We start from the raw sequence: 15,276 nt of genomic DNA, 5'->3' as shown, positions 1-15,276 counted from the left end.
ATTGTTTTTGTCAGTTAACAAAAGGACATACTGCAGAAAAATCACAGATTTTCAGAATATTTGCCATTTAAAAGATCAGTAAGAATGGAATATTCCACTCCGGCCTGGAGGATTTGAGTTAGTTTGACACAGAGGACCAGCCTCGATTTCCAACCCAGGTGCAGAGCTTCAGATAAGGGGTTTCCAGATACAACATTCCACATTTATCCTCACGTTGTAGTTTCCAAGGAAACAAGATCCCGAGTCCTCTTGTTAGCTCAGGCCTGATGATAATCCCCTTACATGTAGCCTGCTGTGCTTTGAGGCTATCAAAACACTGCTTCTTTTAAATTTTACCTACACCCCATCTTTCCCCCAAATCCTAGAATAACTCTATCTCCTCCTGTGCTAGGTGAGATGCCCGGTGATTTCTCGGGTGTGCAGTCTCCCTTGCAGCATTAAGTTGATAAGCCTAAGTTTGTCAGACCACAGGTGGTCTTTATCAGATAGGCTTTATCTTGGGGGTTACCGATAAGAATTGTAAAAGGTGTTCACATTGCCTGGATAGGTATTTAAAAAATGGTAGTTATTTTTTATTTATTTATATTTTTATATTTTTATATTTTTATTTATTTATTTATATTTATTTATATATTTTATATTTATTTATATTTTTATTTATTTATTTATATTTATGTATAAATATAATAAATGTGCATTTGACATCTAGTATTTGCAAGACATAAATGTATTGCTTTGGCAGATAGCACACAATAGCACAAGACACAGATAGAAAACCACTTTTTTTAAAATTTTTTTTTAACGTTTTATTTATTTTTGAGACAGAGAGAGACAGAGTATGAACGGGGGAGGGGCAGAGAGAGAGGGAGACACAGAATCGGAAGCAGGCTCCAGGTTCCGAGCCATCAGCCCAGAGCCTGATGCGGGGCTCGAATTCACGGATGGCGAGATCGTGACCTGAGCCGAAGTCGGACGCCCAACCGACTGAGCCACCCAGGCGCCCCAGAAAACCACTTTTTATTGAGATGGAGAAAATACAGGCACCTGGGTGGCTCAATCAGTTGAGTGTCCAACTTCGGCTCAGGTCATGATGTCACAGTTTGTGAGCTTGAGCCCTGCACTGGACTGGCTGCTGTCAGTACAGAGCCCGCTTCTGATCCTCTGCCCCCGCCCCCTGCTCCTTCCCCCCAGCTCTCTCTCTCTCTCTCTCTCTCTCTCTCTCTCTCTCTCAAAAATAAAACATTAGAAAAACACAAACAAAAAAACAACAATAACAAAACCCTATGTCTTCAGTTCCTAGGATTAAAAATACCTTTACTGAAGTTCACCTTAAATAGAGTCAAATGTAAATGAAAAATACTCAAGACTATTTTATAGGTACAAAAGTACAATTGACATGATTTGCTATAAGATTTGACATATGGATCTAAGAAATGGTAGCGTTTTACTGACCAGAATCAGAGCCCCCAAATGTCATCTGTCCCTTTCTGTACAGAAAGAAATGCTCTTATAAATGCTGCACAGAAACAGCTTTGCTTACAAAATCTCTAAGGCTGAACGCAGGCTTATTCCCTCATTTGGGGTCTCCTCCCAAACAGGCAAACAGCTTCCTCTCTTTGACCTTTCCCAGACATTTCAAAATAGGCTGGGGTGGGGATGGGTGGAGAATTCAGGAAATAAACACTACCAGTTCCCCCTTCACTTCTCCCTATCTTGATCTCTTCCCAAACCAAAATCCTACCGACGTCTGCCCATTTACGATAAGCTCACAAAATGCAGTCTTCTGTGGGAACATTGAGGTCATACATTCCAAATAACTTACAGAATGATTTTTAAAATTTGAGAGTCTAGTTCTCCCAAAAATCCTGGTTTGAGATACATAGTAAATTAAGAGGCTATTTGGGAACGATTTAGATGGAGAATGAGTTTAGGAATATGAGAATGCATTTTAGGGAAGAAGCAACATGAGGATGGAGTTGTCTTAGTGTTTGGGTTTTGCAGTCAAATCTCAGAAAAGCAAATTGACTGCTGTGGTCTTAATTTTCTAAGTGTTGCAAAAGAAAAGAACTTACTTTGTCGAATTACTTTGCTTCAACATTAAAAAAAAAAAAAAAGATTGTCTATTATTTATCCCGAAGGTAAAAATATAGTTAGAACATTGTCCCTTGCTATGATAGAGCTTATGAACAGCGAATTGCAGTGAAGATTCATACATAGTATGTTCTCAATAAAAAATATTATCATCGCTTTATGGGGCGCCTGGGTGGTGCAGTCGGTTAAGCGTCCGACTTCAGCCAGGTCACGATCTCGCGGTCCGTGAGTTCGAGCCCCGCGTCAGGCTCTGGGCTGATGGCTCGGAGCCTGGAGCCTGTTTCCGATTCTGTGTCTCCCTCTCTCTCTGCCCCTCCCCCGTTCATGCTCTGTCTCTCTCTGTCCCAAAAATAAATAAAAAAAAAAAAAAAAAAAAACGTTGAAAAAATATTATCATCGCTTTATTGTTTAGATTAGAAGAGGGGTGGAGGAAGAAATAAAAGCCGTCTGTAAACCATAAAAGTGCTCCGCAAATACTATGAAAGCCCTAGAGGATGGAAGTAGAGTGAGGGATTTCAGGAGTTTGGTTACGGATCTGAGGGTCAAGGTTGTCGAATTCTCCCATATTTGGGCCTGAATTCTCAGACTAGGATGTTAGGGCTGAGATCATCGGTACAATTTTATGCTAATCGAAAATTCTTGCCTCCTGTCACCGTGCTCTGGCGAGCAACAACACTGTCACACCAGCTCCTCCAATCCGAGCCCCAACCGTATGACGTCATCGCCCCGCCCCATTCCTCCAAAGCGGATGCGTCCTGTCTCTAAGTTACTGTCTCGGGCACCAGATCCAGCGCCGCCTGCGCAGTGGCCCGGGGCGGGACGGACGCATGCGCGCTGCAGGGAGGTGGGGCTAGTGCGCACGCAGCCCTAGCCCCCTCCCCCGCCCTTTCTCTTCTCGGTTTCCCCGTCAGGGTGCGGGTCCAGTCTGGTGGCTGCTTCCGGTAGGAAAGCGCTGCAGGGCGAGTCGGCCTCAGTTCCTCATCATGTCTTACGGTCCCTTAGACATGTATCGGACCCCGGGGTCCTCTGGGCCCCAGCTCCGGGACTTCAACAGCATCATCCAGACGTGCAGCGGCAACATCCAGCGGATCAGCCAAGCCAGTGAGCCGCGGTACAGGGCTGGGGGGCAGGGGCCGTCCCGGGGACAGGCCTGGGTGAGGGTGCCGGGACGCGGAGCCCGGCCGAGGCTACGGCCAAGGCCACACCTGAGCCCATCTCGGGCTCTCTCCTGTGGGGGCGGCGGGTTGCCATCCCCGAGTCTATCAGGCCCAGCCTCCCCGAGGGTCCCGAGCCCCAGCTGAAGCTTGAGTTTCTTCTCTGGTGTTCTCCTCTCACGGTCTTGGGGCCGAAACAGCAGTCCTGACAGCCCTAGGGTGGGAGGGGTGTGTGTGTCACCTCGGGAATAGTGAGTGAGTGAGTTGACTTGGCGCAGTGGTCAGCCGAGTTTTTCCTGTCATCCGCCTTCCCCCCACCCACCTCTCTTTCCTCTTTGGCCAGTTTGGATCAGGAGTTGTTTACTGATGTAGATTTTAGGTTTACATTCCGCTCAGCTTCTTGCTCCTTGGAAATTAGCAGCTTTCAATTAAGGGAAGTGGAGAGGGCATGTGTTTGGGTGACTTAATACCCAGCTCTCCCTGTGATGAATTTGGAAATCAGATACAATAACTTGTATTTGAGGGACGAGGTGACTTCTGTTTTAATAAAGAGAATTCACCGAAAACATTTGGATTTACATGATTTTGTCTTTTGTAGCAAAAGATGTGCACGTATTTTTGGATTTCAAGCCGATGAAGTTTTTGCATTCCTTCCCTATTTAGCCGCTTTTTTGAACAAATCTCGTACACAGAGAACCTCAGGGACTTGGCCACATTCACACAGCAAGTAAGACATGACAGAGTTAGTGGCGGATTTCAAAATGTCATTGCTTGTCTTAAAACCACCTCCCCATCGTTAGGTTCTGAGTAGGACTGATTGAACTGATTGAGTCAAATACAGCCTGTTTCTTGTGCTTGAAAATCATCTCAGAGCCTTATAAACAGGTCAGCAGCACAACTTGACTTGGAAAGAATCCTCATTTATTATTGTGTTTTTGTGAGCTTGGCTGTACTCTTTTAATAGGTAGAACTCAGCTGGTCCTGAATTATAATTACGTTCTATATAAAGAGGGGGGAAAGTTTCTGATGAAGAGTGTGAGACTGGGTGATATGGCAGTGGAAGGAAGAATAAATATGTGGCCTGTATAATATAGAAATTAAAAAAAATTAATATGACCACTGGTTAGAAAGTATAGTATTTTGTGTTCTAATTCCTCCTTTTGTGAGAGAGCTGTAGTACCAGTTAGGTCACAAGAGTCTACTTCAAGGCTGAAAGTTTATTGTTGAGGCTAAATGTAACCTTAATGTCTGAAATATTCATCCTACGTGTTGGTTTTTTTTTTTGTTTTGTTTTGTTTTTTTTTTTTTTTTTGAGTATTAGGCATGTGGTAAGTGTAGGAACTGGCATGGATTCTTTCAACAGGGAGCCTGTGGAGTTGTAACAACCGAAATACAAAGTTGCAAGTGATCAGTACTACAGAAGAGGTATATAATAACATTGTGCAGGTGTTCAGGGGAGAAAGATACCATTTTCATTTGGGAGGAACCTGGGAAGGCATTATGGCATTTGAGCTAGGTCCAGAAAGTGGTGGAAAGGATTCGAATTTTAGACAGTAGAGAAGGGAATAAAATGCACAAGGCATGCTGGTGGGAAAGTATGGGGTATATATAGGAAAGTAGAGTGATTTAATTTGGCTGCGGGAGTGGACTCCAGAAAGTAGTGGAGAATTGGGTTGGAAAAGTTAATTTGGGGCCCAAACCTGAAAGGCTTTAAGTGTTAAACTAAGGGGGCTTGGATTTAATTCTTTAGGAGTATATATATTGAATTGGAAGGGAGAGACTGGAATTAGAGACACCAATTAGGAGCTGTGAAAATGAAAAGAAAGGATAGGCTTCTTTGGTAATAGACTTGACAGGATTTAGCTGTTGGTTGGGTGTTGGGCTCAAGGGATCATTGGAGTCAACTGTTAATAACATTAATAGGTTATTTTTGAGTACATACTGTGTGCCAGGCAATGCAAAGAGTGCTTTATATGCATTATCTTATTTTTTTTTAACTACTCTGCGAAGTAGCTACCAATATTATTTCTTTGTATGGGTTAGGAAGCAGACTGAGAAAGTTTAAATAATTACCGAGCTAATAAATGGCAATACCTGAATTTGAAACCACATCTGTCTCTTATGACCAGTAATTAGCTTTTTTATAATTTTTAATTAATATTACAGTTTGTAGAAGCCCTTCAACTTACAAATGACCCTTTTTTTTTTTTTTAACTCTCCATAGGAAAGTGGGGAATACCTGAGGCCATAGAACTTTCTCATGTGGTGTGTCTAACCTCCCTTGCTAGATTGTTAGCTCCTTTGAAGAAGCATGGGGCATGACTTATTCATCTTTTTATTTCTAGTACTTATCTCAGTCCCAAATATATGATAGATTCATACATGTACTGTTCAACAAATATTCTTTGAGCACCCTCTGTGCACTGGGATTGGAGTGATGAACAAGACAGACAAAATTGCTGCCCTGAGAATGTGTGTGTACCTATGTGTGTGTACATACATATATAAATATCCAGTAATGATTAAATGCCATGAAGAAAATAGAGTAAGGGGATGGAGAATGAAGAGAGAAAGAGGGTGGGTGTTCTGTATTTTAGATCAGATGGTTAAGGAAGGGCTCTGTGAGGAGGTGATATTTGAATAGACACCTGAATGAAGTGAGGGAGAGAGCCATGTGAGTAGCTGGGGGAAGGCATTCTAGGCAGAGGTTATAGTAAGAGCAAAGACCTTAGTGTGTTCAAAGAATAGCAAGGAAGCTAGTGTGGCCGGACTGCAGTTAAAGAAGGGGAGCATAGTAAGAAAAGAAGTCAGGGACGTAGCCAAACATCTTATCATTTAGGGTCTTGATGCTTTTTTTTTTTAATTTTTTTAATGTTTATTTATTTTTGACACAGAGAGAGAGACAGAGCATGAGCGGGGGAGGGGACAGAGAGAAAGAGGGAGACACAGAATCAGAAGTAGGCTCCAGGCTCTGTGCTGTCAACAGAGTCCGACGTGAGGCTCGAACTCACAGGCCACAAGATCGTGACCTGAGCTGAAGTTGGACGCTCAACTGACTGAGCCACCCAGGCACCCCTAGGGTTTTGATGCTTAACAAATAGTATATTTAAAGTGAATGAGGTTTTTCTACCATCTTTGAACTCTTACTGCCTCAGTTTCCTTGTACTGGGTGGTACCTACCACATCTTCTGACCCTAGTCGGCGTGAGTTGGAATTCTTCCCTTAGGGTTGTTAGATGAGGAATGGGGAATTTGAAGTCAGTAGGGTGACATTGCTTCTACCCTGTTATGAGGTTGGTGACTTTCCCCAAACCTCTCCCAGACATGGCAGACATACTAAGTATACACTCTGAAATTGAGCTCACAGACATATACCCATGTCCAGAGAGCCCTGCAAGCACTCTACCCATTGAAAATTTGAGAGAATAGCTATTCTTTTTTCTCAGCTCTCCAGCCACAGATGTAGGTTTGGAATTACTGAGCATATCAGCCGAAATATGGCAGGCCACCACGTGAGTTGATATAGATACAGCTAAGGCTGACTGCCTGGTACAACAAGGGTTGTTATCAGTATGTGTGGGGTACAGAAGAAATATACTTAACTCTGCCTATTATGGAGTGAAGGGTCTGGGCAAGTATTGCTGTGTCAGATATAGGAAAAGACCTAATAGCCTCCAAGTTAGCTTTGCTTCCAAGAGCAGCATTGCTGTTCTTTAATATTGCTTATTTATTGATAACAGTTTTTTAACTAAAAAAAAATAAATAAAAGGCAGTTGAATTTTTAAAACTGATTACTGTGAAATCCCATGGGTGGGTGGTCTTTCAAAGTTATTTTCGCATTTGCCATTTGCTTTTTATTTCATTGCCGTCTCGTAAATCTTCATGATGTCAACATGTGTATCACAGCATCAAACTCTCAGTGTCTCTGTTTCCATTCTTATTCATCCTGATAATGTATCAGCAGTATGTCTAAAATCCTGGCTTGTTTTTTTAAGTATATTTACTTATTTTGAGAGAAAGAGAGACAGCGTGAGTGAGGGAGGGGCAGAGAGAGGGGGAGACAGAGAATCCCAAGCAAGCTCTGCACTGTCAGCGCAGAGCCCGATTCAGGTCTCAAACTCATGAACTGCAGGATCATGACCTGAGCCGAAATCACTGACCAAGCCAGCCAGGCGCCCCTAAAATCCTGTTTTGATTATACCACTCACCTCCTCAAGAGCCTGTGGTGGCTCTCTGTTGTCTGCTGCATCATATCGTAACTTTCTTTGTTTTCACTCTTTGTCATCATTTTTTTTTTAAGGTTTTATTTTTAAGCCATCTCTACACCCAAGGTGGAGCTTGAGCCTACCACCCCAAGGTTAAGAGTCGTTTGCTCTAGGGGCGCCCAGTTGGCTCAGTAGGTTAAGCGTCCAACTTTGGCTCAGGTCATGATCTCACAGTTTGTGAGTTCAAGCCCTGCATCGGGCTCTGTGCTGACAGCTCAGAGTCTGGAGCCTGCTTGGGCTTCTGTGTGTGTGTGTGTGTGTGTGTGTGTGTGTGTGTGTGTGTGTGTGTATGTGTCTCTGCCCCTCCCCCACTCACGCTCTGTCTCTCTCCTTCAGAAATAAACATTAAAAAAAATTGAAAAAAAAGAGTCATTTGCTCTACCGACTCAGTCTCTGTCATCTTAACCCAAATTAGCCGTATTTTCTACTTATCTTCACTCTTTGCTATAAGCAGGTTATTTTTCTTAACATCCTTAAACACTGGTTTTTGCTTCAAGTTTTTGCACCTTCTGTTCCTCCTTTCTTTAATATCTTTCCCTACCTCACTATCTAAATTATACAAATCCTCTAAGTTGTGCTTAAATCCTACCCCTTGCAACTAAGCCTTCCTTTGCTTTTGAAAGAAAGTGAAGTCAGAAGGGGCATGAGCTTTCAGGTCAGCCCTTCGGTGACTGAGTCCTAGCCCCTCTGTGCACTGTTAACCTTGGGCAGCTTATTTCCCTTTTTTGTTGCAACCCCAGGTGTGAAATGAATGGAATTGTTAAAATGGGGCATTTGAAAGTAGAGTGCTTGGCACATAGTAGACATTCAGTAAATGGTGATATTATTGGTCGAATCTCCTGCCCCACTATGCTTTAGTTGCTAGGTGAGCAGTTTCAGGAGTCACACTGCCCGGATTTGAATCCGAGATCTGCTTCTTACTTACCTGTGTAGACATACTGCTTTACTGCTCTATTTCTCAATTTCCTCATCTTTAAAGTAGAGTAAAAAATAATCTACTTCATAGGGCTTTGAGAGTTGAATGAGGTAATTATGAAAATTGCTTAAAACAGCACCTGCAACATAGTAAATGTTTAAGAAATGTTAACTATCCTTTTATGTTGTTTTTCTTTGAATTTACAGGCACTTTTCTTTCACAGTTTAGCATTTATTTATATTCAGTATTCTTTAATTTGTTTTTTTTTTTTTTTTTCCTTGTCATTCTAATTAGAGAGATTACTTTTAGTTTTCTGGGGATAGAGACAGCATGCATTGTATAGTTCTCTTTAGCTCTGGTGTCTGGCACAGCAATGGTTATGTTGTTGGCATTCAGTATGTACTTAATTGATGTTATCATTGCTGAGTATGTCGTTCTTGGTCTTGAGTCTGATAATAATAGCTATCCTTCATTGAGTTCTTTTCTGTGCCAGACACTGTTCTAAATTTAGCCCCGTATTATTTTATTCTCTCAAAAACCGTATGAGAGTTCTCTTGTTATTCCCATTTTTTAGGTGAAGAAACTGAGGCACAGAGGAGTGGAGTGTTTTGCTCAAGATAGGAAAGCTGAGTCGGGGCGCCTGGCTGGCTCCGTCAGTGGAGCATGTGACTCTCCATCTTGGCATCATGAGTTCAGGCTCCACGTTGGGCATAGAGCTAACTTAAAAAACAAAGAAAGAAAAGAAAAGATCATAACACCAAGAGTGGTGGAGCCAGGAGTAACACATAGGCAGTCTTAATTCAGAGCCTGTGCTCTTAATTAACCATTACATATTTTGACCTTTGATATTTAGTGCTCATGTTCAGTTTGGTTTAGAGCTTTCCTATTATAATAGAGTGGCTACTTTTTTTAAAGTCAGGTCATTTTCGTTGTATGAAAACAGAATATAAACCTAATTTTCAGAGTAACACACTGAGATGACTTTATTGTCTTAATCACCACATAGGCCTTCATTTTCCCATTTGGTGTAAATAATGTTTTTTCCTTGAATTTATATTTGTTTTTTTAATATACTATGACGGTAGTTGCTTTGATATGACTAGACCTTGATTTGGATTAAGGTTCATTCGGAGATTCAGATTCTGCTTAAAACTGATATCAGCTGAAAGTACATAAAGAGTGTTCAGTATAGAGTAGTTTGCAGTGTGGATATCAACTGTAATGTATAATAAGTTGATTTGTTTTGTAGTCTTCATAAAAGTTTTAGCCAGGACATACTTTTAAAAATAGGATATCGGTGATGGAACTTGAGGTCTAGTTTTAAAAATAACAAAATTGCTTACACAGAACTGAAGGACTTGTCTTTCCATTTGGCCTAGTCATCTGGTTTCCAGGATTATGCAGCCTTTCATAGAGGATTCTTTTCATACAAAAGGTTGTAGCAAATCAGTCTAAGGTAAAACTTTTATTTACTAGAATGCTTAGAAAAAGGGTTTTCTCATTAGTCAAGATGACCAGAAAACCCTTTTAGATTCAACCCATTTAATAAAAATCTTTCCAAAAAGTATCACTTTACTTTTTGATATTTTATGTACACTCCAGTGAAAATAACTATATAGTGAACATTCTATTCCTTTTTGTGCCTTAAGCTCATTAAGGGGTGAAATTCTTCAATGGAAACTAGATGGCTCATTGAGTCATTATTTGTGTTTTAATGTTTATTTATTTATTTTTGAGAGAGAGAGAGAGAGAGACAGAATTCCAAGCAGGCTTCCCAAAGCCGAGAGCCTGACCCAGGGCTCGAACTCACAAACTGAGATCATGACCTGAGCCGAAACCAAGAGTCAGATGCTCAACTGACTGAGCCACCCTGGCGCCCCTCATTGAGTCATTAGTTTTTAGTAACCCCCTGGTGTTGGTGGTTATGGAGGGCAGTATACAAAAAATTCTGTTTCTTTGGATTCTAGTAAAGTAAGACACTACTCCCCTTATGATTTGAGTTTTGGGGTATCTGATACTTGAGTCTTGCTGGAAACTTTTAGGAAAATGCTTTAATATTCAGGAATTTAGAAAGAATTGATGGAGGCATAGATTGATTTTGGTGCTTAGCTAGCAAATGGCCTTATAAGTCCCCCTCTCCTGCACTTTCATAACCCTCCCCCAACAAATTCAGGTAACCTCAACAAACGAGAAGTCAGGAGAATCTAGATGAAAAAGTTCTCAGCTGAGAATACACAAAGAACAGCTGATTTTAATTGATTTTCCCCCCATGTGCTAGAAAATTCCCACTGCTCTCTAGGGTATTTAATAAAGTTAAAAAAAATTTTTTTTTTACGTTTACTTATTTTTGAGAAACAGAGTGAGACAAAGCATGAACGGGGGAGGGGCAGAGAGCAAAGGAGACACAGAATCTGAAGCAGGCTCCAGGCTCTGAGCAAGTGGTCAGCACAGAGCCTGATGTGAGGCTCGAACCCACGAACTGGGAGATCATGACCTGAGCCGAAGTCGGGCGGTCAACCGACTGAGCTACCCAGGCGCCCCTATTTAATAAAGTTTTTAAAGTTTATTTTATTTTTAGTGATCACTACACCTAACGTGGTGCTCTAACTCACGACCCTGAGATCAAGAGTTGCATGCTCGTCTGACTGAGCCAGCCAGGTGCCCTGGGTATTTAATAAGTTTTGATAGATGATTAATAACTTGATACTTTGACATATCTCTAGCGTTTCTAAGGAGAGTGCTCTACTTTATAAAGACAGTCAATGATAGGAGCTCTGTTTCCTTGAACTTTTTAAAGATCTACCTTAATGTGTCATCATACATTCAACCAACTATTTTCTGGAGGGGGGAGTGTGTGGGGTGTGTGTGTGTGTGTGTGTGTGTGTGTGCGCGCGCGCGTGCGCACGGTTACGCAAATACAAAAATGAGTAGAATGTGGTCCCTGCCCTCCAGAGGCACAAACTCAGTCCAGTCTCATCTGTACACACATGGAACCTCTCTAAGCCAAACTCTGCCTTGCCAAAAACACTCCTTGGTTACATAGCATCGTTCTGGGACTATGCTTATTCATATTGTTGAATTTTAGCACTGAGGAGTGATGGGAATACTCAGAGATCATTTCATTCTCACATAGTTGTAAATATTTTATGAGGAGGGGCGCCCGGGTGGCTCTGTTGGTTAAGTGACTGACTCTTGGTTTCGACTCAGGTAAAGATCTCACAGTTCTTGGGTTTGAGTCCCACATCAGACTCTGCGCTGACAGCACACAGCCTACTTGGATTCTCTATCTCTCCCTCTCTCTGTGCCTCCCCCACTAATGCTGTCTCTCTCTCTCAAAATAAATAAACTTAAAAAAAAAAGGGGGGGTGCCTGGGTGGCTCAGTTGATTAAGCATCTGACTTCAGCTCTGGTCATGGTTCGTGAGTTTGAACCCTGTGTCGGGCTCTGTGCTGACAGCTCAGAGCCTGGAGCCTCCTTCAGATTCCGTGTCTCCCTCTCTGTCTGCCCCTCCCTCTCTCTCTCTCTCTCTCTCTCTCTCTCTCTCTCTCTCTCTCAAAAATAAATACTACAAAATGTTTAAAGAAAAAAGAAAGAAAAAACAAGATTTTATAATGAGAAAACACCTCACCCCCACAACTAGTATTATAACGATAGTTAGTACTCAATATATGCAAGTTAAACCTGAATGCCACAGACATTTGGTGACAAGAAACCCAACTACATGAAATGAGCTTGGTTGGTGCCATACATCTAGTTAGTGGTCAAATCTGGCTTAGAGGTCAGGTCTCAATTATTCCTTGCTCATGTTCATTCATAGCTTTTGTCTTAAATAAAGTGTCATGATATAAAAGGGAGGTTAACTCAGTCAGCAATGACTTATGTACCCACTGGGTGCCTGGCACTCTGCTGGACTCTGGTGAGTACACAGGAGTGTTCCCGAAGGTGGGAGGGAGTTGGGAAGAGAACAGGTTAGAGCAAGGGCATCAGCCTACCTGGAGCAGAGAGCTGTTCAGTTGGGGAGTTATCAGATAAGCAGGGTGGGGCTAAGTGGAACACTGGAATTGAGACCTGCCCTGTGTTACTTCATTCTGTTTCCATTTAGCGTCAGCCTTTTGAGAAAACATAATGCGGCACGAAGAATATAGCCGTTGGAATTTGCCCTGGGCTTGAGTTCTGGTTATTACGATACTCCGTGGCTTCCCATTTCATTACAGATTGAAGTCCTTGCTCTAGTTTACAAGGCCCTATATAATCTGGCCTCTGCCTCTTTGTCCACTTTTCCTCTCTCTTGCTTGCTCTACTTTAGCCACAATGGTCTCCTCACTGTTCCTCCTTCACAGGAAGCACTCTTGCCTTGGGACTTTGCCTTAATACTCTCTTTGTTAGAAAGCTTCTCCCCCATATATTTGCATAACTTGATCTTTCACTTCCTTTAGATCTCTTCTCTGTGTCACCTTCTCAGAGAGGTTTTCTCTAACCACCCTATGTAAAACGAGCACCCTCTCCTTGCCCTGTCTTTCCAGCCCTTACCTGAATTTATTTTTCTTTATAGTACTTATCACCACCAGATATATACTTATTGTCTCTTTAAAGTGTTAGCTTCTCTCTCTAAAAAATGTTTATTTATTTTGAGAGAGAGAGATCGAGAGCGAGCTTGGGGGAAAGGCAGAGAGAGAGAGAGAGAGACAGAGACAGAAAGGGAGAGAGAGAAATCCCAAGCAGGCTCACGCTATCAGCACAGAGCCTGATGTGGGGCTTGATCTCACAAACAGTGAGATCGTGACCTGAGCCAAAATTAAGAGTTGGAGGCTTAACAGACTGAGCCACCCAGGTGCTCCTAAAATGTTACCTTCTTGAGAGCAGATTCTTCTAGAGCATAGGACAGTGTAAAGTAGGTATTCTGAATGAATGGAGAGACGGATGGATGGATGAATAAATGAGTGTTGTTGTGCTCGTGAGCCTCAGTGAGCCCATCTATAATATTGAGAGCATAATGCTTATTCAAAGGGTTTTTGGAATCAAATAAGATAATGCTTATTAAGTGTAAAGGAAAAATACTCCTGTGTTTCCTACACTTTAAATACTTCTGACATCAGATGTGTGGCTTTTCCATACACCAGACAATTCTGAGATTCTTCAAACACCAGTTGGATTTCCTACAATTTAACGCAATTCTGACACTTCTACCTGGAGTTATTATCAGATCCCACAGGTTAAGGACTGGGTCCCATGTGACTATCCCTTTTCAGATACCAGTTACAAGTTCGGTTGTCACATGTGCTTCTGACCAGTGGGCTGTAAAATCAGAGGTTCCCATGAGCCCCTCCTTGAGTTTGATTAATTTGTTAGGGCACCTCACATAATTCAGGAAAACATTTGCTTACTAGATTACCAGTGTATTATAAGAGAGCATAATTCGGGAACAGCCAGGTAGAAGAGATGCCCATTCAAGGAAGGGGCTTGGACACCCTCTGACACCGTCTGTGTATCTTCAGCTGTTGACCAACCCAGAAGTTCATCAAGTGTACTTGAAGAGTTTTTATAGAACTTAATCTGTAGTGCCTATCACCCTCCCGCCCCCCATTTCCCTAAAGTCTGTGGGTGGGGCTGAAAGTTCTAACCTTCTAATCACTTGGTCATTCTTCTGACTAGCCCCACCCAGCCTAAGGCTATCTAACTTTAAGTCACCCCAGGAGCATAAACTCAGTGTGCTCAGAAGGGGGTCTTTATGCATAACAAAAGACACTCCCATTGTGCACAAAATTCCAAGGGTTTTAGGTGCTTTGTGCCAGGATCTGGGGACAAAGACCCGATATATTTTCTATTATATCACATCAAGTACCTAACCAATTGTCTGGCACAGAAGAAATGCTCAATTAATGCTAATGCCCTCTTATAAATTATTTGTATGGATAACCAGTTGATAGCTCTAGTGGTATCCTAATTCCTATTTGACTGAGATAAGGGGAAATTCCATATGTCAGTGATGAAAAGTTTTATCTTGTAGGATGCTGTCTTAGCAAAATTATGGTGTTTACATTTTCCTGTGGAACCATTAAGCTAAAAGGAACCCTCATTTAATAGAATAAATATATTTTATGAAGTTGGTCAAAAGGCACAATTTTAATCACTTGAACACTATATTTCTGTTATAAAATTGGAGCTACGTTTTTGCTAAAAAAAAAAAAAACAAAAAAACAAAAAACAGTCCCAAAATAAGATAAAATCATAATTTGAAGTGCTACAAGTTTATATATTCTTGACTTTGGAATTTTTTGTTTTTTTGTTTTTTTTTTTTTTTTTTTTGTTTTGTTTTTTTTATTTTTTTTATTTTTTTATTTTTTAATATATGAAATTTACTGTCAAATTGGTTTCCATACAACACCCAGTGCTCATCCCAAAAGGTGCCCTCCTCAATACCCATCACCCACCCTGCCCTCCCTCCCACCCCCCATCAACCCAATTTTTTGTTTTATAACACGTATGATACAGCGATTTTGGCTAGAGAGAAGTAACTTGTACATATTGCTAAGGATGAGTTTGTTCAGTTTCTACTTGGGAGTAGAGTCACCCAACAATCAGATTTGGCTTAATCATTGTTTCTAATCAGACTTGGAAGCTATTAGTTTATCAGTGTTTTTGTAAGGTAACTGGTACTTAATAAACCTCAGCTTGCATTTTTACTATTCTTGGTGACCAAATTAGGGGCACGATTAAGACCTGGCCCCACTATCAGCAATAGCCAAAGTATGGAAAGAGCCCAAATGTCCATCGATGGATGAATGGATAAAGAAGATGTGGGATATATATACAATGGAGTATTGCTCGGCAATCAAAAAAGAATGAAATCT

General features: G+C 41.5%; 1 protein-coding gene across 1 annotated transcript in view; it reads left to right on the top strand.

Annotated features, from left to right (window-relative positions):
* The first annotated feature begins 2,952 nt into the window (after positions 1 to 2,952).
* The window catches only part of STX12 (syntaxin 12), a 42,358-nt gene continuing 30,034 nt past the window's right edge, over positions 2,953 to 15,276 (top strand). The window contains exon 1 of the mRNA XM_060622974.3: positions 2,953 to 3,192. Coding sequence (XP_060478957.1) covers positions 3,075 to 3,192 — 118 coding nt within the window. The 5' untranslated portion in view covers positions 2,953 to 3,074. The remainder of the gene's footprint in view (positions 3,193 to 15,276) is intronic.

Source organism: Panthera onca, chromosome C1 (assembly GCF_046562875.1).
Source record: "Panthera onca isolate mPanOnc1 chromosome C1, mPanOnc1 haplotype 2, whole genome shotgun sequence".
Lineage (NCBI taxonomy): Eukaryota > Metazoa > Chordata > Mammalia > Carnivora > Felidae > Panthera > Panthera onca.
Note: the sequence above shows the minus strand (reverse complement) of the source record. Positions and strands in the feature narration are given on the sequence as shown.